This window comes from Grampus griseus, assembly GCF_964374135.1.
Source record: "Grampus griseus genome assembly, chromosome: 5".
NCBI lineage: Eukaryota > Metazoa > Chordata > Mammalia > Artiodactyla > Delphinidae > Grampus > Grampus griseus.
In genome coordinates, this window is record NC_138998.1 from 30,198,303 (window position 1) to 30,223,883 (window position 25,581).

Genomic DNA, 25,581 nt, shown 5'->3' on the forward strand with positions numbered 1-25,581 from the left:
CTTGTTATTAGTTAATAATATGTCCCAATTGTCAGTGTTTATGCATTGCATTTAATTGTGTACTTTTGTCACATTTTTACTAAAATTTTCATCATTTTGTAGTTCTTCAGGTTTGTTTATTCTCCAGGTAGAAGTAGTCTCATTTTCCCAGTAAACTGTGCTTTCTCCCTTCTTTTTGGAATTCTTTTTACCATTAAATTGAAACAGACTGTTAGCAATTACATTTTGTATTATATTTTCCTTATTTTTTTCTATTCTTTTAATTGGAATTGTAAAGCATACTCTCCTATATGTCTGACTCAGCTTAATAAAGAAGCTTTACACTGTAATAAAGTTTTCATTACCGATTTATCTTCAGAATTAAGTGCCTTTGTTGCTTTTCTAAATAGCTATCTCAGACATATTAGAATAGAACATAGTATGTGGATTTAATTTATATAAGTAGTATTTTGTCATTATTATTTTGGTGGATTTACAATCTGAGGCTGGACATATTTTCTTTCCCCAATTTCATGGAATCTTCATGAAAAAATATTTTCCTCCTCCAGCTCAAAAACAAGTAGGTTTCCCTTTGTTTTACCACTGTGTTGTTTGGTATTATAAAGATAATTCTAATCTCAAAGGATCTGTTTTTTAGATTTATAGTTATATTATACTTAGGCATTTGTTTTTAAAATGTATGCCAATACGTTAGAAGTTGGTGACTTCAAATTTTTGTTAGATGGCGAGATGAATAATGTTGGTTTACCTTTTTTATGTTTTGATGTTTTCTCACCTGCATAATTTTCTATGTTACAAATAGATAGATACTGGCTACCTCTCACTTCTAAAGTGAAAATGCTGATTTGAACAAAGGGGGATTAAGACTACAAAATTTTATTAATATAGCATGGTGATTGATTCTGTTCTATTTTTTTCTAAAATGAATTCTGAAAAAATTAGAAAATGTGGTTAAGATCATCATATGACAGTCAGGTGGCTCATTATGCTGGGAGGCCAGTCTTTACCACTAGTTAACAATAATAGGTCACTCTCAGATTCTTGCGGAAGTAAACATTTCTTTGTATCTCATTGTTGAACATTATTATATTGGTATATGGTTGATTTTATATTGACATATGATTTGTTGTTGATTAACATTTTTTTACCAAGTCAGCATCTCTGGACTTTTACTCTGAGAAAAGAAAAGCTGTAAGAAATTTCTTTGTTCTCCCATCACAGACTGAAAATAATCTTGTCTCAGTAAATTGATGTCTTTTCTTTGGCTTTTGGTTGCTGAAACCATATAATATAGGGTTCATAGAATGGGTTCTGGACCAGGCTGTCTGAATACATATCCCTTTCTTCCTTTTACTAATTGGGTAATTTGGACAAGTCCTTTTGGCCTCACTTTCTTCATATGCAAAGTGGGAAAGATAATGATAGCTACCTCATTAAAAGAAATTAAGAAAGCTTGAACTAGTGCCTGACATTTAGTAAACTGCGGCTGTTATTCTGTAATGACAGTAAGAGCCAGTAGTGTGTGCAGTGTTTCCCTTCACTCGTGTTTTTTTTCCTCAGAATTTATTGAACACCTACTATTTTCGTAATAGAAGACATTGCAAATGGGGAAATCAGAAACAAGTAAATAAACAGATCTTTCAGAAACTGCTATTAAGAAAACTAACAGCATGCACTTTCATTTTTTACATATCTTTTTGGCTCTCACATGCCAAATTCTATTTATTAAATTCAGTAGGTATTTTATAACTCTTAACCAGACTGAATATTTCTGGTTGCTATGGTTAGAACCTCAAAATTTTAGGTCAATCTGGCATCATCAAAGAGCAGACTGTTAGAGTATAAATAAGCTCTCTTCCTTAATTTCTTTATATTTTCCTTTTATTCATTAAAGAAATTTTTACTTTCTCATTGCTTTGTATTTTCACCAGTGCATTTTTTTTAACTTTAATACCTTTGTGTTTCTCGTTGCTCCTCTAGATATAACACTTTTTTTTCACCTTTCTAGAATTTGTATGTAGTAGACTTTTGGTGTTCTCATGAGATTAATGCCCAATAATAGACCAAATTTGCGAGTGCCACTATATCTTATAACTGTACACATAAAATACAGTAAACTTTTTAAATGTAATTACTCTTTCAAATGTAAATATAGGTATCTAGAGTAATGTTTTACATTTTCTAGTTACAGAAGTATCATTTTCTTAGATTTATCGCCTTTACTTTCTGTCATCGGGTATGAAAATTAGTTTTCTTTTGGGGGCTAGTTTTTGTAAAGAAATTATGATTTTTAAAATCATTTTATAATCATATCTTTTATGTATCAACTTGGTAACCTTGGACAAGTTACTTAACTTTAGGGCCTCACTTTCCTCATCTGTATAGTGTTGCTACTAATAGTCCCATTTTATAGGAGTGTTGTGAGGCTTAAATGAAATAATTCGTGTTAAATGTTTCACATATACAAGTCATTCAGTAAGTGTCTGATATTATAACTGTGATAGAATGACAGAGCTTGCTTGGTTTGGCTCTAAAGAGGATAGAGAAATTGAGAAAATTTCTTGTAGATTTTTCATTAATACTTCCATGTTGTATGTTTAAACATTTTCTGTACATATAAAATTACATATACAACTTACAAAGAATTCAGAATAGGAGAAAAGTACAAAAATAAAAATTAGCCATAATCATACCACTTCTTAATTTTGTCATGACATGTCGGTGTTTCCTTTTATGTGAGGATTTTTTATTTTATTTTTAAACAAATAATAGGATGTTATAATCAATTTTGTGGGGTACATTTTCTGTACTTTTAATTTTTTACAATTATGTTTGATAAGGCTGTGTTGTTTTCTAAAATCTTTATGTCCTTTAAGTTATTTAACTTTTCTGCCATTATTTGGATCCTTTGTCTTTTGTTGAAACCTCTATCTTTGGCCTGCCCTTTTTTTCTTTTTAAATTTATTCTCTCCTTTTTGGGTAGCATGTTTTCTGATAGGTTCTTGAGAAAAAGAGTATTGGAAAAGTATATATTTGAGATTTTACATGCCTGAAAAATTATTCTTACATTTAATTGAACCAATGTGGAACTTATTGAAAATTTTCTTCAGAATTTTTCCTCTTGTTTCCAATATTGCTGTTGAGAAGACCAATCCTGTTTCAAAGTTCTGATTCTGATCCTGTTTCTTGTCTTTGGAAGCTTTATGTTCTTTTTGTTCCTGATTTTCTGAAATATCATGGTGATATACCCTAATGTGTGTATATAATTCCCATTCATTATGCTGGGCACTCTTTATAGAATACATATTACTTGGATGTTAATCTGTTGAATCAATCCTGAGTTTCTTGTTGTTTCTCTTTTAGCTTCCATTCCTTAGTCTTTTTGTTCACTTTTCTTGTATTTCTTCAGCTTTATTGAGCTTAATTTTCATTATCATTTTAAATATTCTAAGAGTTCTTTTGCATTATCCAAGTCTTTTTTTTTTTAACACTGTTTCATGGATGTAACATTTTCTTTTATCTCTCTTTGACAACGTTAATTATTACTCTGAAGTTTTTTTTTTTTAACACCCTACTCTGACCTCTTTTCCAATTCTCTGCTTTTATCAGTGTCTTTCATGTTGGAAACGTTCCTTAAGTATCTATTCATTGGCTTTCTAGTCATTGCTGACAATGAGACACTAAAGAGCAGATTGCCAGAGAGGGTGGGGGTTGGGGGTGGCATGGGTGTGTGTGTGTGTTGTGTTTGACAGGGAGGGGCAATGGCTCTGGCCTCTTTGGTGAGCATCACTGTAGGGTGGTCCTGTGGTCACATACCATTTTCACTGTGGACCCTAAACTCTTGATAATTATTTTTCCCTGGGGAAGTTTAGCTTCTTTGCAGAAGGATCTTTCAATCTCCTTAAGTCTGTTTGCTGTCTGCCATTTGGGAGTTAATACAGGGTGAAGGAGCACCCAGGGCACTCTGCACTTCACCTGTATCCCTCCTCTGTGTCTGATGAGTCCAAATCTCTGGTTTATATTCTTCAGGGAATAAACTTTCTGGACTTCCAAGATGAGTGTATGTTGGGGGAATTGCCTGACTGCCTAGGTTCGAGTGGAGATTTAATTACTTACTATACAAACTTTGAAATAATGCTCCTATTTCCAGACCTTATTTCACTTCATCTTCTGTGGACACCAATACTTCTCCAATTCCTTAATGCTTTTGGGTTCTACACACCAAAATTGTTTTTCTTTTTGTATTTCTTTAGATATAGTTGTCAAGCTTTTTCAACCATTTGGTTTGATTTGCATGCTTCATCCGTCTGCTTTCCATATACGTATATTGATACATTGTGGTTTGGGGTTGCAGGTAATTTTCTGGATTTATTGAAGAAGAAAATTGTTTTCTCATTATTTTGGTTGGGTTTTTAAGAGACAGGGATTGATTAAATGTTTATTATTTGGAAAGAGGAAGTTTATTGTAAGCCTTTTTGTTTTTTTAAATAAGTTTTTTAAAACTAAAGAAGGAACATAATTGCAATGGAATACTACTCAGCCATAAAAAATAATGAAGTAATGCCATTTGCAGCAACATGGGTAGACCTAGAGATTATCATACTAAGTGAAGTAAGTCAGAAAGACAAAGGCCATATGATATCACTTATATGTTGAATCTAAAATATGATACAAATGAACTTATTTACAAAACAGAAATAGACTCAGACATAGAAAACAAACTTATGGTTACCAAATGGGAAAGGGGGTGGGGGAGATAAATTAAGAGTTTGGGATTTGCAGATACCAACTACCATATATAAAACAGATAACAGTGTTGAACTATATAGCACAGGGAACTATATTCAATGTCCTGTAATAAACCATTATGAAAAAATATGTATATATGTATAACTGAATCACTTTGCTATACACCAGAAACTCACACAACATTGTAAGTCAACTGTACTTCAATTTAAAAAAAAAAAAAGAGGGAATATAATCATACCTCTCTTTAAAATTTAGTTTTGTCCCATTATCATATATATTTCCAGGGTTTATAGTAATAGTTTTCAAAAGTATAGTAGGTATCACTAAATATAAAGACAGCTTTTTAGTTTTCATTTTTATGTTGAAGAACACATAAATGCAAATTGTTGAATAGTAAATAAAAGGGCCAGTGTCCATAATCTTAATTTTAACCATCCCAGTTGCCAATAATCTCTTTTGTTCCAGTTTTTGTTTTATATGTTCCCAGCTCCAACATTGTTTTTCTTCTTTTGGGGCTTTAAATTCTTTGATACTCTGTTTTTTAGTGTTCTTGATGTCCTCACTGCCTCCACTTTCCTAGCATAGATTCTGTTATTCAGGTTTATTTTAATCATGTCCTTCTCATGAAGGATCCTCAACATCCTTGCCCTCCATTATACCCCCTAGGAAAACCTCATATTACTACCTGTTCCATACCTACACAAGTGGAGCTGAAAGTGGCTATAGAACAACACATAGTTATAATGGCTGGGCATTTTACATTTTTCTCTCAAGTGGACCTTTAGTGCTGCCTAGCAATCCTATTACAGTATTCTATGCCATGGATATTCCTACTTTCTTATAAGATTATTTCACACCTTCTCCTCAAACCTGTAGCATCTGCTATCCTCTTTTCTTCACAATTAGCTGATTATCTTGCTAGCTTTATAGAGACAGAAGAGAATCCTTCAGTGATTAAACCTACTTATCTAGGTGTACCAGTACACATATACTCTGCTTTTTCTTTTATTACAGTACTATCTATCTAAGGTTAGTCCTTGCCCTTGTGCAGTGGATCCAATTCCTGTTCAAGAACTTTACTCTTCAGGGTGTTTTTTCTCTCTGTCCTGCTTCAGTTCCCCCATCACCTTTATCATTATATTAATATGCTATAACAGCGTTTATCTTTTAGAAACACTCTGTATCAGTTAGGGCTCTTCAGAAACACAGACTCATCAGGAGATATACTTAGGTACTTCTTTTCTTATTTGCATACACACACACAGATATATATATATTGGGGGAGAGGAAGATTTATGTTAGTGAATGGCTCACACAATTTGGGAACTGGCAATTTTAAAATCTGTAGGGCGGGCCAGCAGGCTAGAAACTTAGGCAGGAGTTGTACAGTCTTGAGGCAGAAATTGTTTTCTAGGAAACCTCGGTTTTTGCTCTTAAGGCATTCAGCTGATTGGATGAGGCCACCACATTATTGAAGGTAGTCTCCTTTACTTACAGATGTTAATCTTATCTACAAAATACCTTCACGGTAACACCTGGATTAGTGCTTGATTAAATAACTGGATACCGTAGCCTAGCCAAGTTGACACATAAGACTGACCATCACACCCTCCCTTGTTTCCACATGCTCCTTAATTATAGTCCTATTTTTCTCCTTTTCTTTATAGCAAATCTTAAAGAATTATTTCTATTTACTGTCTCTACTCACTCTCTTCTTATTCTCTTTAAACCCACTCCAATCAGGTTTCTATCTCCCTGTTCACTGCCTTTGCTCTTGTTGAGGTCAGCAGTTACCTTCTTAGTGTCATCTTTCTTGAAAGACATAACTACTTCTTCCTTCTTGAAGCACTGTTTTGGTGGACTGTAGAAAGCTAAACTGTAAATATTGAATTATCTCAGACTCAATCTAAAGACGTTTTTATCTTTATTCACTCCTCAGTGAATAAAGTGAAAACGAATTCCATGTTTTTATTATTTCTATTAAAAAATAACGGTAGTGAAATCACAGCAAGATCTTTTTTGACCCACTTCCTAGAGTAATGGAAATAAAAACAAAAATAAACAAATGAGACCTAATGAAACTTGAAAGCCTTTGCACAGCAAAGGAAACTATAAATAAAATGAAAAGACAGCCCTCAGAATGGGAGGAAATATTTGCAAACGAATCAACAGACAAAGGATTAATCTCCAAAATATATAAACAGCTCATGCAGCTCAGTATTAAAAAACAGACAACCTGGGACTTCCCTGGTGGTGCAGTGTTTAGGAATCCACCTGCCAATGCAGGGAACACAGGTTAAAGCCCTGGTCCAGGAAGATCCCACATGCCTTTGAGCAACTAAGCCCGTGTGCCACAACTACCGAGCCTGCGAGCCACAACTGCTGAGCCTGCGAGCCACAACCACTGAAGCCTGCACGCCTAGAGCCCGTGCTCCACAACAAGAGAAGCCACTGCAATAAGAGGCCCATGCGCCACAACTAGAGAAAGCCCCCGTGCAACAAGGAAGACCCAACACTGCCAAAAAAAACCAACCCAATCAAAAAATGGGCTGAAGACCTAAATAGACATCTCACCAAAGAAGACATACACATGGCCAAGAGGCACATGAAAAGCTGCTCACCATCACTAATTACTAGAGAAATGCACATCAAAACTACAATGAGGTATCACTTCACACCAGTTAGAATGGGCATCATCGGAAAATCTACAAACAACAAATGCTGGAGAGGGTGTGGCGAAAAGGGAAACCTCTTGCACTGTTGGGAGGAATGTAAATTGATACAGCCACTATGGAGAACAGTATGGAGGTTCCTTAAAAAACTAAGAATTACCATATGACCTAGCAATCCCACTACTGGGCATATACCCAGAGAAAACCATAATTCAAAAAGACACATGCACCCCAATGTTCATTGCAGCACTATTTACAATAGCCAGGTCATGGAAGTAACCTAAATGCCCATCAACAGATGAATGGATAAAGAAGTTGTGGTACATACATACAATGGAATATACTCAGCCATAAAAATGAACGAAATTGGGTCATTTGTAGAGACGTGGATGGACCTAGAGACTGTGATACAGAGTGAAGTAAGTCAGAAAGAGCAAAACAAATATCGTATATTAACACATATATGTGGAATCTAGAAAAATGGTACAGATGAACCGGTTTGCAAGGCAGAAATAGAGACACAGATGTAGAGAACAAACAAGTGGACACCAAGGGGGGGAAGTGGGGGTCAGTGGGATGAATTGGGAGATTGGGATTGACATATATACACTAATATGTATAAAATAGATAACTAATAAGAACCTGCTGTATAAAAAATTAATTAATTTAAAAAAATGATGGTGAGAGAGTAATGCTGTCATACGATTTAAAATTCCAGATTTAAAAATGTTATATGGTGAAATGTCAGTGTTCTACCCATGGCTCTCAGCCATCAAATTCCCTTCTCCGAATACAACCAAAGTTGCCTGTTTCTTTTATATCTTTCCAAAGATTTTATGAATATGATAGCACATACATATTCAGTGAGAGACAGTATGGTGTAGTGGTTAAGAACTTAGACTATGGAGCATGACGGCTGTAATCAAATTCTATCTCTTCCAGTTACTGGCTGTGTAATTGCCAAGTCTCTTAGCCAATCTATACCTCAGTTTTCTCTTATGTATAAAAGAAATAATTATAGTACTTAACTTGATAGAGTTGTGAGGTATAAATGAATAAGTGTGTGTAAAGAGCTTAGAAGAGTGACTGGCACATAATAATAAATAATTCATTCCTTCTTCATGCGTAAATGATATTATAATATACACAGTGACAGGCATCTTGCCTTTTTTTCCACCAAGAAGTTTATTGGCAGACTTTACAGCATATATAAATCATGCTTCATTTTTTTCTAGTGGCTGAATAGTCGTCCATTGAATCGATATGTTATCCAGTTTAATGGCTCTAAAAACCAATATTTTTATGATGTATATCTATTAACCATCTCCACTTAGATAACTAATAAGCACAAGACATTCTAATTACCCTTGCCTTTCCTATTTCTCTCATTTCCTATATTATCATATTCTTTTAGCTCTACCTTGAAAATATATTTCAGATCTAACTTTCTCTCCACCTACTGCTACCACTTCAATCCAAGCTAGCATTGCTTTACTGAGTTGCTCAAGGCCAAAAACTCGAGAATCATTATTGTAAGCTTTTGGCAAAATATGTTCAGTTCTCTTTCAGTGTTCTTCTATTTGGTCTCCCTTCTTCCACTTTTACTCTTCGCTAGTCTGTTCATAGAGCATTTAAAAGTATAAATCAGACTATTTCTCACCCACACCAAAATTTCCAGTGGGTCTTATCTCATTTAGATTTTTTTTTTTTTTGGCGGTTCGCAGACCTCTCACTGTTGTGGCCTCTCCCGTTGTGGAGCACAGGCTCCGGATGCGCAGGCTTAGCAGCCATGGCTCGCAGGCCCAGCCGCTCCGTGGCATGTGGGACCCTCCTGGGCGGGGGCACAAACCCGTATCCCCCACATCAGCAGGCGGACCCCCAACCACTGCGCCACCAGGGAAGCCCTAGATTTAATTCTTGAGTCCTAACTAGTTCCTAGTAAAACTCTTACAACCTGGCCTTTTGATTTCCTCCTCAACCTTGTCTCCTGCTTCTGCCTATTTCTGTGCTTCAGCCACACTAAGTACCTTGCTCTTTTATGAGTCCCCTCTCATAACAATTTACGTCATAACCTTTGCACATTTTATTCCCTCTCCTTGGGACACTTTCTGTCATGTAATCATGCTCATTGCCTCATGCATGCTTAAATATGAGCTCTTCAGAGAGGCCTAGCCACCCCATTTGCTCTCTGTCCTTTTTACCATACTTTACTTTTTTTAACGATATTTTTTTTCTTTAACTGATAGATTTTTTCATTTGTATATTATCTATTGATATATTATTTTCTCCTCACTAGAAGATAAAAATCATGGAAGCAGATACTCTGTCTCATTCACTTTTGTGCTTCTAGTACACAAAACAATGCTCAGTACTTACGGATTGGTAAATGAATGGAGATGCACTAAATAAGTGTTTTTTGAACTCTCTGTGGTGAAAGACTAGTTTTTTAATTATGATCTTAGTGTCATTTTATTACTAGATTCAGTAGACATAAGATTATTCTGTCAGATTGTTATAAAAATTTCTAAAAACTTACTTCCAAATTTATACCTTTAATGAACTGGTAACAAGCCATTTGTGGTCAACACATATTTGCAGAACACATTCTTAGTAGCACAGCGGTAGAACAAGTTTGCCATTCTGTAGCCAACAGTTAAAATATGAAGGCTAAATTAAGTATTCTCCTTGGTAGACAAAGAGAAGGCACTTCAAAGCCCACATCATAGAAACCAGGCTGAATTACTGGATTTATAAAATTCTGTTAATAATACCAGTAAAACTTAAGTAGTGCTCAGTCTATGCAGGAATGAGTCTTTTTTCAGTGGACTCAATAATCCCTATCACAATCCCCATGTTGTATCTATATCGTTAAGTTAGAAGTCTCTCCTCAATAGCTGTTTATTTGCTTTATGTTAGTATGTAAAGTGAAAATTTCAATGAAGTTTAAATTTTACAGGTCCATAAACATCTCAGTAAATACTGCTCTATCATATCTAATATGTTTCTGAAAATATATTGATCATTTTGCATTTTTTTTTAGTATGTTGATATATTTTGTTGTTTATATATACCTAGGATGGGAGGAGGGTCATTACACAATGACAGCTGGAGTTTGGGTTCTGGGTTCCCAAAGAGATATATAGCTGAAGACAAAAAACAATTAAGTTCAAGAAAATTTGTATTTCAGCTTCTGCTGGTGAATTCCAGCCAGAGTTGGTGTTAATTTTAATGCTTTCCAATTCCTTGATCTTCAAGTCATTTTATTTTAGAGATCTAGAAGTATAAACTGAATTAAGGTCCATTTGGGTATGACTTTGTATGCTTAGGACAAGCTCTGTTAAACTGTTATCTGTTATCCCTGATCTGGGCAATTTGAATACACCAGATCCCTTCTGCCTTTGAGCTATTCTTTTTTATACAGATTAATTTTAAGAGTACTTTTAACCTTCAGAGGTATTCTACTGACAATTTGTAAAATGCTATAAAATCACTAGCCTATATTTTGAAACACAAGATTTTTCAATTTATTATATTTAGATGCCATATCTCAGGAAAAGGGAAACATTTTCATTTAAATGCATTTCTAACTACTCACTAACTTACATTTTGTTTTTAGGATTTTTGTCTTATATTTTGGTTTGAGGGCAGTAGCATTGCTAGTAACATGGATTTGACCAAAATGTAGATAGAGTTTCCGAATAACGAATTGTGTGTGTGTGTATGTGTATGTGTAGATAGATAGATATAGTTACACTATTATGTATACGTTTATATATGTAATTAAAGGGAAATTTTAGAAGCTTTAAAAGAAATGCATGCTCATCTTTAGTTGTGTATATGTTTGCAGATGTTTAGATTGGTTCTTCCAAAACACTCATTAATAACTGAACATTCGTATTTTCAGATAAATAAACTAAATGAAAAAAAAGGGAGATCATTTTGCCATCACAAACTTTTATTCCTTTACCAGAATTCCCTACACTCTTATCATCTCAATGATGAAAGTAAATTTGAATAGACAAAAGGTTAAGGTTTGTGTCATACCTGTTCCTCAGAGGACTTGAAAGAGAAGTTTGATAATATTTAATTAGATTTACAAATACAAGTGAGTGTTTAAAAATACATTAACACTGTGACTGGGGAAACCGGTCAGAAATTCACAGAATATATTTTTAATGAATTTAATGACTTTGGTAGGTTCAGTCTATTTTTCAGGGATCAGAGGTTATGCCATTCATTGAGGTGAGGAACACAGGGAAAGGACCATCTTTGGGAGTAAAAGTCATGAACTGATTGTAAGCAAATAAGACACTTTGACGCATCTAAGTAAAGGTATTAAGGAAGCAATTATATACACAGAATTGGTGGCCAGAAGAAAGGTCTAAAAGGTTTGGTTAGTATGCTCTTACTTAGGTTGTGTATGTTTGAAGGTGAGGGAAAGGGGTTGTTGAGGAGACTACATAAATCCTTCCTGCTGATAATTAGGATGGGTCCATTTTGGGTGTTTTGGAGTTTTTTTTTTTTTTTTTTTTTGGCCGCACCGAGCAGCTTTTGGGATCTTAGTTCCCCGACCTGGGATTGAACCCAGGGCCACGGAAGTGAAAGCACCAAGTCTTAATCACTGGACCACCAGGGAACTCCCAGGATGAGTCTGTTTTTAAGTGGGAATGTTAATGAGCCAAGCTTATAGGGACACTGAGGCAGAGAAAATTGTCACAGGCTAAAATGGGGAGTTTATTTCTATAAAATAATTTTTCGTCTTTCTTATTTAAATTATGCCTAGATTGTAAAACATAGAAGTTGACTAGTTTCCTTCCATCATCCATTTCTGTTATAAATTTGTAATCTTATGGATGAAATTCTGATTCACAAGTAAATACTGTAATCTTACTTTATTTCATAGCCATGAAGCTCATGACTGCTCTGGTGAATGTTGCCTTAAACCTCAGTATTCATCAGGATAATACACAGAGACAGTATGAAGCTGAGAGAAATAAAATGATTGGGAAGAGAGCCAACGAAAGGTTGGAGTTACTACTTCAAAAACGCAAAGAGGTAAGGTTCACAGTAACTGTGATTCTTACGTTCTGTAAATGTGTAGTAAATATATCATATGTGTTTTTACTCTCCTAAAAAGGTTTGTGTGTATTTTTAAAAGTTTTTTTTTTAAGTTTGATTATTTGAGCTCAGAGTTTTCAAATGAAACTGGAATTTGCTTCCAGCCAGTGTTTGATTATCTGAGTGCTGTCTGAGGGCAGAAGAGAAACACAGAACAACCATACTTTAGAAAGAAGGTGGTCTGGGAATTAGATAACTCAAAAAGATTATCAAGCTGTGGGCCCAGAAAGCACGGTAAATACTAACATCAGAACTAGGGGCCAGCAAAGATGCATTGCAGGAGAAAGCCAAAGACTATATATTAGTAGATGTATGAGACATTTCTGTTAATAATAAGATTGGTTCCAATTTTACAGTGAAATTTTCTTATAAATGTGTTGAAAGAGATTTTAAACTGGATTTTTAGTAGGCAACATTTTTATTCATCCAATCAGAAATGAAATTTTAGATGTACAGTGTTAGTCTGTATTTTAACTTGAGAAAAGAATAATGTCTCAATGCTATAAATATATTGCTGTCAATAAATAATGGGTTATAACAGGCAGCAGGAAGCAACAAACTTATGATTAAATTATGGTCTGTGCTGTATTGGAGTGCTAGGACTGCTGTAGCATATACCACAAACTGATTTTTCTTTTTTTTTTAATTATTATTTTTTTTAAATTCTATTTATTTTTGGCTGCATTGGGTCTTCATTGCTGCACGCGGGCTTTATCTAGTTGCGGAGAGCGGGGGCTTCTCATTGCAGTGGCTTTTCTTGTTGCAGAGCATGTGCTGTAGGTGCACCGGCTTTAGTAGTTGTGGCACATGGGCTTAGTTGCTCTGTGGCATGTGGGATCTTCCCAGACCAGGGTTCAAGTCCAACCACTGCACCACCAGGGAAGTCCCTGATTTTTCTTTAGAACAGAAATTTATTGTCTCACAGTTGTATAGGTTAGAACTGGCAGATAACTCTACTCTTCACATGGCCTTCTCACTGTGTGTGTGTCTCTAAATTTCTCCATTATAAAAAGGAGACAGTCATATTTGATTTGGGGCCCATCTTACTCCAGTATGAACCCATCTTAACTAATTACATCTGCTACAATCCTATTTCCAAATAAGGTTTGAGGTTCTGGGAGTTAAGACTTCAGCATATGAAGTTTTGAGGAACACAGTACAACTCATAGCACATTCTATACTAGAAATAATTGTAAGTAAGTTTTGGAACTGTACTTTAGTAAGAACTGCTAACCAAACTGTATCTCTTATAAATTATTTAATTTTTTATATAATAAATGCAGCAAAATTAGAACTTATAGTAAGTTTCAGTAATTTGAATGATTTACTATAAAGGTATTCCCAAAGTTATTTCAGTAAAACCCAAAACAAAGCATATAGCAAAAGAGAAAGTCTGAAGGAATTTTATTGTCACATTTGTATAAATGCACTAAAAGCAAATATTTCACTGCAGAACAAATTAAAATAAAAACTATCATCTTGAATGTGATTTTGTATCAGTGCTTTTGTTCCTTTTGAGTAGTAAACTCAAACTTTAACTTTGATGTGTAGTATTGCCTGAAGTTTATTTATATCTTTTCTATAGTATTTTATTTTGTTGCTGCATTTCACCACTAATGGCTAGTGTCCTTGCTATCTTCTGCTGTTCCTCCTATATTGGGAATTTGACCAATGCTCAGTTTGTTGCTAATCAGACGCAGAGTAATATTTGGATACTTTAGGTGGAATAGGAACTTTCTTACACAGTGGCAAATATAATAATCGAGGATGATCTGTTACCAAGAAATGTAAAACCAAGCAGGGGACCTGGTTTGGACAGGAGAGGTAAAGAAATTGAGGCCTATTCCGAAAGCAGGTGATATTTTGTGGTAGTAATCTGGTCACACTTAACCACACCACTCCTTTTTAGTCATTGTGTAATACATGTTGAGAGAGACAGAAAGTGGTTTTAAGCCAATGTAGAAAAGCTATAGAAATAATGAAAGAATACTGTTAATTTCAGACATCTGTTGCACAATATATGAGAAAAAAGATTGAAAATTACCCAGAATGAGAATAATCAGGAATTAAAAACAATTGGAACTCTTTATTACAAATAAAATGATCAGTATTTTAATTTATATTTTTATTTTTCATTTCAGCTACAAGAAAATCAGGATGAAATCGAAAATATGATGAACTCTATTTTTAAGGGTATATTTGTTCATAGATACCGGTAAGGGATTTTAAAAATCATTTAGAACATTTTTAACTTAAATAATTTATTGCTTCTTTGTAGTCCTAGGCAATAAAAATATAAACTTTCTAATTATTTGTTTTGTTAGCCGGAAAACAGCTTTGGGTATAAAAGCTAAATAAGTGTACTGTTAACTGTGGTCAAAATTGTACCACCACCATCATTGCCACACTCTTCCAGATTCAGAACATATACTGTTAGAGATCCTATGTACTTGCATTTGTACTGATGTAATATTAATAAGATATCATTAAGTTAATGTGGCCTTAATAAGATTTGATTGTCTTCATATTTGAAAAAATTAAATTCCCTGCTTGTGGCCCTTTTGTACTCATCTTGTTATATAATCAAATTAACCAACAGTGTTTTAAAAATGTGTTGGTTAAGATGGGAGAAATGAGTACAGTAGAGGGCACCTCTGCAGATAATGCAGCATCTTTATAACATCACTCTTCTTTACCTTCAACTATACACAAGAAAATAGGGTCAAAGTATTTCTGAAGTATTTTTGTCATGCTCCATTGCAAGTTGTCCTTCTGTGAAATGTGTGACCTATTAAAATACTACATGAGCGTATTTCATGGAGAATTAATGAATCATATACATACGCTTGTTGCCTTCTATTAGTTAGGCGTGATTTGATATGTTTAGGCAGATAGACACAGATAATAGATGCACTGTTTTTAGACACATTTAAGACTTTAATTGGCCAGTTAGTTTTAAAAGTTAATTAAAACAGGGAGATTATTTTTTTAAAAAAGGAAAAATTTGTAACTTTGATAACTTACCTTAAAACATTTTATTTTAACTGAAAATGTAAAACTCTTTTGAAATAGAACCAAGCCTTTTACTTTGAATATGAATTCTTTGAATGGAATTTCACATCCTCTTTCTTACATAAACCATGCATGTAATGAATTATCAACAAATTTATTTTCAAAACAAAAATTCCCATATACCTGCCATGCAGTCTTTTTTTTAAATTACAGCTTTATAGACGTATAATTAACATAAAATAAACAGTACATTTAAGTGCATGATTTGATGACTTTTCACACACACAGAACACACAAACCCCTACCTGTAAAACTACCACAGGCAAGATAATGAATATATCCATTATCCTCAGAAGTTTTCTCCTACCACTTTGTAATTCCTCCTTTGCTGCCACTCTCCCCCTTCCCCATCCTTAAGCAATCAATGATCTCCTTCCTAACTGATTTGTTTACATTTTCTAGAATTTTATAGAAATGGAATTTACACTTTGTACTCCTGATTTTTGTTCGTGTCTTGGTCTGGCTTCTTTCACTAATAAAATTAAGGTCTTTCATCCTTAAGACTTAACTGTAAGTTTTTTGTAGATTAACTTTATCTGGTTGAGGAAGTTTCCTATCCCTAGTTTTCTGACACTTTGTTAGGAATGGATATTGAATTTTGTCAAATACTTCTCTCCATCTTTTGAGATCATTACGTCGTTTTTCTTTTTGAAGAGTGTTAATGTGGTGAATTAAATTGGTTGATTTTTTAAACGTTAACTCAACCTGAAATTCTTGGGATAAAACCCACACACATAATCATGATATATTATTTTTCTTCATTTAAATCTTTTTATTGCTATAAAGTCATTTTTTTTGAAATGTAGATGATTTACAATGTCCTGTTAGTTTCGGATATACAGCAAAGTGATTCAGATATATATAGAGAGATAGATATAGATAGATAGATATAGATGTATGTATAGATATATAGATATATACAGTAAGTCCCCTACATACAAATGAGTTCCATTCCGAGAGTGTGTTCGTAAGTCCAATTTGTTAAGTCCAACAAAGTTAGCCTAGGTACCCAGCTAACACAATTGGTTTTTCAGTACAGTACTGTACTGCAATAGGTTTATAATACTTTTCACGCCAATAATTCATAAAAATCAAACATGCAAACAATAAAACATTTTTCATCTTGCAATACAGTACCTTGAAAAGTACAGTAGTACAGTACAATAGCTGGCTTACAGAGGCTGGCATCAAGTGAACAGGGAAGAAGAGTTACTGACTGGACGAGGGAGAGGAGGTGGGAGATGGTAGAGCTGAAGGATCGTCAGCAACAGGAGATGGAGGGCAAGCTGCAGTTTCACTCATGCCCGACATTGATGGCACAGGTTCTGGTTCCTTGCTGGATTCAGTTCTGTCTACCCTCTTGAAAAAATAATCCAGTGATGTCTGGGTAGTAGCTCTTTTTTCCTCGTCATAAATGACACAGTAGCACTGAATTGCATCCTGAATGGCTGCTATAACCTTTCTGTACTGTCCCACATTCGGCTCCTGTGCCTCAAAAATTAACAGTGCCTCCTCAACTAAAGAAAATCCCCTTGCCATTTCCTGCATCGTAAATCTCTTCAGTTCTTCAGTTACTTGTTCTTCCTCTTGTCTCTCTCTTTGTCTTTGCTGTGGACCTCCAATTCTTGGTGCGTCTTAGCAGTACCAGCTACATCACTGCTGCTTTTACACTTGCTTCCAGACATCCTGGGCTTGAAATAAAGATACTCTACTACTATATAAATTACTGTACAGTAAAGTACACAAAAGCACAACCACTTGAAGAGGATGCACACACATCACAGTGTACGCCAGACATGTGAACTAACTTACATGATTAGACATACGAACACACGTTCGCGTCTTTGAAAGTTGTCAACTTGAAGGTTCGTATGTAGGGGACTTACTGTATATGAATGTATATCAATTTTTTTCAGATTCTTTACCCTTGTAGGTTATTACAAAATATTGAGTATACTTCCCCGTGCTATACATTAGGTCCTTCCTGGTTATCTGTTACATTTTATACACAGTAATGTGTATATGTTAATCCCATCCTCCTAATTTATCTTCTCCCTGCCCATCCCTTTTGGTAACCAAAACTTTGTTTTCTGTGTCGGTCACTCTATTTCTGTTTTGTAAGTGAGTTCATTTATATCTTTCTTTTTTTATTGATTCTTCCAATATTGTTAAAATGACTCTACTACACAAGGCAATCTACAGATTCAAAGCAATCATTATCAAATTACCAATGGCATTTCTCACAGAACTAGAACAAAAAACATTTTAATTTGTATGGAAATACAAAAGACCCCAAATAGGCAAAGCAATTCTGAGAAAGAAAAACGGACCTGGAGGAATAAGGCTCCCTGATTTCAAACTATACTACAAAGCTACAGTTGTCCAAACAGTATGGTATTGCACAAAAATCAATGGAACAGGATAGAAAGCCCAGAAATAAACCCATGTACCTATAGTCAATTAATCTACAACAAACGATGCAAGAATATACAATGAAGAAAAGACAGTCTCTTCAAGAAGTTGTGCCAGGGGCTTCCCTGGTGGTGCAGTGGTTAAGACTCCATGCTCCCAGTGCAGGGGGCCCAGGTTTGATCCCTGGTCAGGGAACTAGATCCCACATGCATGCCACAACTAAGGAACCCGCGAACTGTGACTAAGACCTGGCATAACCAAATGAATAAACAAAATAAATTTATATAAAAAAGTGAATCATTTAAAAAAAAGGAAGTGGTGCTGGATAAACTGGATAGCTACATGTAAAAGAATGAAATTAGAATATTCTCTAACACCATATACAAAGCTAAACTCAAATGGATTAAAGACCTAAATGTGAGACCAGTTACTATAAAACTCCAGGAGGAAGACATAGGCAGAACACTCTTTGACATAATTCGCAGCAAGATTGTTTTAGATCTGTCTCCTAGAATCATGGAAATAAAAACAAATACTTTTTAAATGGGACCTAATTAAATTTAAAAGCTTTTGCACAGCAAAGGAAATAATAAACAAAATGAAAAGACAACTTATGGAATGGGAGAATATATTTACAAACAGTGCACCACCAAGGGATTAAGTTCCAAAATATACAAACAGGTCATACAGCTCAAAAAAAAAATAAAAAATAAAAAAACTGGGCAGAAGACCTACATAGACGTTTTTCCAGAGAAGACATACAGATGGCAACAGGCACAAGAAAAGATGCTCAACATCATAATTATTAGAGAAATGCAAATCAAAACTACAGTGTGGTATCACCACACTCCAGTCAGAATGGCCATCGTCAAAATGTCTACAAATAATAAATGCTGGAGAGGGTGTGGAGAAAAAGGAACCGTCCTACACTGTTGGTGAGAATGTAAATTGGTGCAGCCACTATGGAGAACACCATGGAGGTTCCTTAAAAAACTAAACATAAAGTTACCATATGATCCTGGAATCCCACTCCTGGGCATATATTCAGAGGAAACTATAACTTAAAGAGATACATACACCCCAGTGTTCATAGCAGCACTATTTACAATAGCCAAAATATGGAAGCAGCCTAAATGTCCATCGACAGATAAATGGAAGATACAAGTGAAGTTAATTATAAAACAAATAGACCCACAGACATAGAAAACAAACTTATGGTTACCAAAGGGGAATGGAGGGAGAGAGGAATTAGGAGGTTAGGATTAACATATAAACACTACTATATATAAAGTAGATAATGAATGAGGACCTACTGCATAGCACAGGAACCTATACTCAATATTTTGTAATAACTTACAAGGGTAAAGAATCTGAAAAAAATGTATATATGTGTATGTGTGTGTGTCTGCGTGTATAGCTGAATTATTGTGTACACCTGAAACTAACACAACATTGTAAATAAACTATACTTCAATTTTTAAAAGATAAATTAAAAAAAATTTTAATTAAAAAAAATATTCTTCCAATCCAAGAACACGGTATATCTTTCCATCTGTGTTGTCTTCAATTTCTTTTTGCCAGTGTCTTATACTTTTCAGAGTACAGGTCTTTTGCCTCCTTTTGTAGGTTATTCCTAGGTATTTTATTCTTTTTGAAGCAATAACAAACGGGATTGTTCCTTTAATTTCTCTTTCTGATGTTTTGTTGTTAGGGTATAGAAATGCAACAGATTTCTATATGTTTTGTATCCAGGAACTTTACCAAATTCATCGATGAGGACTAATAGTTTTCTGGTAGCATCTTTAGGATTTTCTATGTATAGCATCATGTCATGTGCAAACAGTTACAGTTTTACATCTTCTTTTCCAATTTGGATTACTTCTATTTCTTTTTCTTCTCTGATTACCTTGGCTAGGACTTCTAAAGCTATGTTGAATAAAAGTGGCGAGAGTGGCATTCTTGTCTTCTTTTTGAACTTTGAGGAAATGCTTTCAGTTTTTCACCATTGAGTATGATGTTAGCTGTCTGTCATATATGTCCTTTATTATGTAGAGGTGTGTTGCCTCTATGCCCACCTTCTAAAGAGTTTTTATCATAAATGGATGTTGAATTTTATCAAAAGCTTTTCTGCATCTATTGAGATTATCATACAGTTTTTATTCTTCAGTTTGTTAATGTGGTGTCTCACATTGATTGATTTGAGGTTATTGAAAAATCCTTGCATCTCTGGGATAAATCCCACTTGATCATGGTGTATGATCCTTTTAATGTATTGTTGGGTTCAGATCACTAGTATTTTGTTGAGGATTTTTGCATCTATATTCATCAGTGATATTGGCCTGTAATTTTTTGTGTGTTTTTGGTATCAGGGTGATGTAGCCTCATAGAATGAGCTCGGAAGTGTTCCTTCTCTGCAATGTTTTGAAATAGTTTCAGAAGGATAGGTGTTAACTCCTCTCTAAATATTTGATATGAAGCTTTCTGTCCTGGACTTTTGTTTGATGGGAGTTTTTTAATCACAGATTCATTTCAGTGTTTGTAATTGGTCTGTTCCTATTTTCTATTCCTGGTTCAGGCTTGGGAGAGTGTACCTTTCTAAGAATTTGTCCCTTTCTTTTAGGTTATCAATTTTTTTGGCATAGAGTTGCTTGTAGTAGTCTCTTACGGTTCTGTGTATTTTTTTGGTGTCAGTTGTCACTTCTCCTTTTTAATTTCTAATTTTGTTGATTTGGGCCCTCTCTTTTTTTTCTTGATGAGTCTGGCTAAAGGTTTATCAATTTTGTTTATATTTTAAGAGAACCAGCTTTTAGTTTCATTGATCTTATTGTTTTCTTCGTTTCTATTTCATTTATTTCTACTCTAATCTTTATGATTTCTTTCCTTTTACTAACCTTGGGTTTTGTTTGTTCTTCTTCCTCTAGTTGCTTTAGGTGTAAATTTAGGTTGTCTCTTTGAGATTGTTCTTGTTTCCTGAGGTAAGTTTGTATCACTATAAACTTCCCTCTTAGAACTGCTTTTCCTGTGTCCCATAAGTTTTGGATTGTTGTGTTTTTGTTTTCATTTGTCTCAGGGTAATTTCTGATTTCCTGTTTGATGTCTTCAGTGATGTCTCCACCTTGTAGAAGTGCCCCTCTGTAGGTTACATCCTATGCTTCCCAGCAGTGCACTCCCGTCTTGTAATCCAGGGACCAGGGCCTAGTTGGTCCCAGGGTAATGTCTGGCCTGCATTTCCAAATTCAGTCTGCAAGCTGAGTGTAGTTTTCTTGTTTCTGGTGTCTGCCTCCTGGTGGGTGAGACTGGTCTAGAGGCTTGTGCAGGCTTCCTAGTGGGAGGGATAGAGCTGGGTTTTGGCTCTCTGATGGTCAGGGCCTTGTCTAGAGGCCTGTCTTCAGGTGGATGTTGGCTCAGGAAATCTTAGGAATCCTGTCTGGTGATGGATGGGGATGTGTCCCCATCCAGTTAGTTTTTTGGCCTGAGGCATCCCAGCACTGGAGCCTGTAGGCTATTGGATGGGGCCAGCTCTTGTGCTGATGCCCGAAGCCAGATGTTAGCCTCCCCAAGCATTCATTCAAATGAATACTCCCTGATATGTCTGTCACCAGTGTCTATGTCCCCAGGGTGAGCCACAGCTGCCCCCCGCCTCCACAGGAGACCCTCCAAGACCAGCAGGTAGGTCTGGCCCAGGCTCCTATCAAATTACTGCTTTTGCCCTTTGACCCAGTGCACATGAGATTTTGTATGCACCCTTTAAGAGTTAAGTCTTTATTTTCCCCAGTCCTGTGGACCTCCTGTAATCAAGCCCTCCTGGCCTTTAAAGCCAAATGCTCTTGGGGCTTCTCTGCCCAGTGCTGAACCCCCAACCTAGACAGCCTGTTGTGGGGCTCATAACTCTCACTCTTGTGAGAGAACCTTTACAATACAATTATTCTCTAGTATGTGGGTTGCCCACCCAGGTATGGGATTTGATTATATTGCGAGTCTGCCCCTCCTGCTGGTCTTGTTGTGGTTCCTTCTTTATGTCTTTTGTTGTACAAAACCTTTTCTGGTAAGTTACAGTCTTCAGTGATGTAAGTTACATCTTACAACAATTGATGATTGTTCTGAAAATTATTGTGATTTTGGTGTGCTTGTGAGAGGAGGTGAGTTTAGCATCTTTCTACTCCTCCATCTTGGCCACTCCTTTCTCTATTATTCTTTTTTTATCTTGTTGGATGTCATTTGCTGAAATTTCCCTAGGAATTTTTGTATCTGTGTTTAAGGGGGATATATGTCTATAACTCTTTTATTTTACTGAGTGTCTCTGACTGTTTTTGGTACCAATGTGATGCTGGCTTTGTAGAATGAGTTGTGATGTATTCTCTCCTTTTTAATTTTCTGGAACAGTTGAATAAAATTGGTATTATTTCTTCCTCTGATAGGAATTAAACCATTGGGTTCTAGAGTTTTCTTTGTAAGGATGTTTTAAACTACAAATTAAATTTCTTTAGTAGATATAAGACTGTTCAGTTTGTCTTACAAAAAAATGATAGATTCATCTAAGTTGTTGAAGTATATTCAAGAAATAACAGCATAAAGTTGTTCATAGTATTGGTGGTTTCATCTCTCACATATCAGTCTGTCTAGAGCTAATCAATTATATTTATATTTTCTTAGAAAATGAGATTTTGGTTAATTGTACTTCTCTATTTTTCTGTTTTCTGTTTCACTTGATTACTATTCTTTTACTGTTCTTTGGGTTTCCTTCCTCTGCCCTTTAGTTTCTCAGGGGGGAAATGGATATCACTGATATAAGGCCTTACTTTTTTCTCTCCTATTAATTTTTACTCCTATAAATTTCTTTCTTAGCCGTGCTATAGCTGTATCCCCTAAATTTGGATATGTTGTGTTTCCATTTTCATTTAGTTCAGAATACGTTCTAATTTCCATCTGGACTTGTTTCTTTGGGTCATGGATTATTTAGAAGTTTGGTATATATTTGCAAATATCTCAGAACTTTCTGTTATTGTCTCCTAACTTAAGTTCATTCTAGTCAGAGAACATACTTTATGTGACTTGAATGCTTTTAAGTTTATTGATATTTGTTTTATGGCCCATAGTGTGTTCTATCTTGATAAATTTTTTATTTGCATAGGAAAAGAGTATGTATCATGGTTTTGTTTTTATGTCAATTAGGTCAAACTTGGTTGATGGTTGTTGTTGAAGTCTTTTTTATCCGTACTGATTGTCTGTCTTTTTATTCTAACAATTATCAAGAGGGATTTTGTAGGAGTACTTTTTGTATTCTTGATACAGGTGCATTATCACATAAATGATTTTCATATTTTTCCCCAGCCTTTGGCTTTCCTTTCATTTTCTTAATGATACCTTTTGAAGAACAAAAGTTTTCAATTTGAATGCAGTAATTTATCAATTTTTCTTCTATGGTCATGCTTTTGATGTCATATCTGTAAACATTTTTCCTAACCCAAACTGTTCTTCTGTGTTTTATTCTAGAAGTTTAATCATTTAATCATTTAAGTTAATTTATATGAATGATTTTTTTAAGTTAATTCTTGTTTATGGTGCGATATAAGGACACTTTTTGCATATAGATATTCATTTTTACAAACACTATTGGTGAAAGGCTGTTCTTCAGCTGAGTTGCTTTAGCACTTCTCTTGGGAATCAAATGACCATGAATGCAAAGTTTTATTTCTGGATTTTCTAATTTGTCCTTAAACTCTTACCAGCTGTATTGATTACAGTACTTTTAAGGTATTTCTTAAAAGCTTTGTTGAGATGTAATTGACATATAACATATGTAAGTTTAAGGTGTACAACAAGATTCTTTGAAACACATAATATATTGTGAAATGATTATCACAATAAGGCTAGTTAATACCTCTATCATCTCAAGTAATTACCTTTTACAATTTAGGTGGTGATAACATTTAAGAATTACTCCCTTAGCAACTTTCAACTGTGTACTACAGTATTGTTAACTGTAGTCACCATGGTATGGTGTACATTAGGTCCCTAGAACCTATTTATCTTATAACTAGAAGTTTGTACTCTTTGACCAACATCTCCCCAGTTTCCTCCCACCCCAGCATCTGGTGACCACCTTTCTACTCTCTATTTCTATTAGTTTAGCATTTTTAGAGTCTACATATAAGTGAGAGCATACAGTATTTTTCTTTTAGAGTAAGTTTTTAAAATTAGGTAGTGTTATGTCCTTTTACTTTGTTTTTCAAAATTGTTATGACTATTATAGATTCTTTACATTTCTATATAAATTCTATAATCAAATTGTCAATTTTTACACAAAATCTTGCTGGAATTTTGATAGAGAATATAATGAATCAGTACACCAATTTGGAGAGAATTTCCTTCCTCATTATATTGAATTTTCCATTCTGTGAATATAGGTTGTATCTCCATTTATTTACATATTCTGTAGTTTCTCTTAGCAATTTTTATTATTTTCAGTGTACGTCATACTACTTTTGTTAAATTTATTTTTGTTTTCATTTTTATTTTGTTATAATGGGAATCGTGTCCTTAATTTTTGTTCTAGACTCTTCCTTATTAATATGTAAAATATTATTTTATTACTGCAAAATTATACAATACTTTCATTAGTTCTGTAGTTTGGGGGTTTTGTTTTTGTAGCTTCTTTCATAAAGGATCATGCCATTTGTGAACAAAGGCACTTTTAATTTTTTTATTGGCCTATTGTACTGAATAGAATCTGCAGTACAATATTGAGTAAAAGTGGTGAGAGAGGACAGCTTTACTTTTATTCCTGATCTTAATGGGAAAATAATTAGTCTTTAAAATTAAGTATAATGTCATTAGCTGTAAGTTTTTTATGTCGATACCCGTTAGTAGGATGAGATTCCCTTCTGGTTTTGTTAGGTGTTTTTATTGTGATTGATTGTTTGATTTCATTTTTTCTGCTTCAATTGAGATAAAAATACAGGCTTTTTTATTGATATAAGGTATTATATTCATTCATTTTCAGATATTAGACCAATCTTGCAATCTGGGAAAATTCCACATGGTCATGGGATATAATGTTTTTTCTATGCTACTGGATTTAGTTTGCTAATATTTTGTTAGGGATTTTTGTGTCTACTTTCATAAGGGGTATTAATATGCTTACTAGCCTCAGAGAACTGGAAAATGTTCCCTCCTGCTCTATTTTCTGAAAGAGTTTATGGAAGATTGTTTTTTTTTGGTTTTGTCTTGTTTTATTAATTTGATAGAATTCATCATGGAAGTCCTTTAAGCCTAGGTTTTCCTTTGTGTGAAGATTTTCATTTACTAATTAAACTTATTATAGATCTATCCAAATTTTCTATTCCTTGTTGATTCTTTATGGTAATTTGTCTCTTTCAGACAATACTTTATTTCATGCATATTGCACATTTGTTTGTATGTTATTTATGATATTTCTTTATAATCATTTTTATTTCTGTAGGATGTCTCCTTACTCATTCTTGATTTTGTAATTTGTATCTTCTCTCTTTCTTGTGTTGGTCAGTCAGCCTAGCTAAAGGTTTATCAGTTATATTGA

The 25,581-nt window shown here is 34.5% G+C and overlaps 1 protein-coding gene across 2 annotated transcripts in view; it reads left to right on the forward strand.

The window, feature by feature from the left end:
- STAG1 (STAG1 cohesin complex component) overlaps nucleotides 1–25,581 on the forward strand; it is a gene marked incomplete at its 3' end in the record, with an annotated part of 421,944 nt that overhangs the window by 262,230 nt on the left and 134,133 nt on the right. For both annotated transcript variants that reach the window (XM_082655685.1, XM_082655684.1), the window contains exons 8-9: nucleotides 12,325–12,476; nucleotides 14,681–14,754. In XM_082655685.1, the coding sequence (XP_082511811.1) occupies nucleotides 12,325–12,476; nucleotides 14,681–14,754 (226 nt within the window). The remainder of the gene's footprint in view (nucleotides 1–12,324; nucleotides 12,477–14,680; nucleotides 14,755–25,581) is intronic.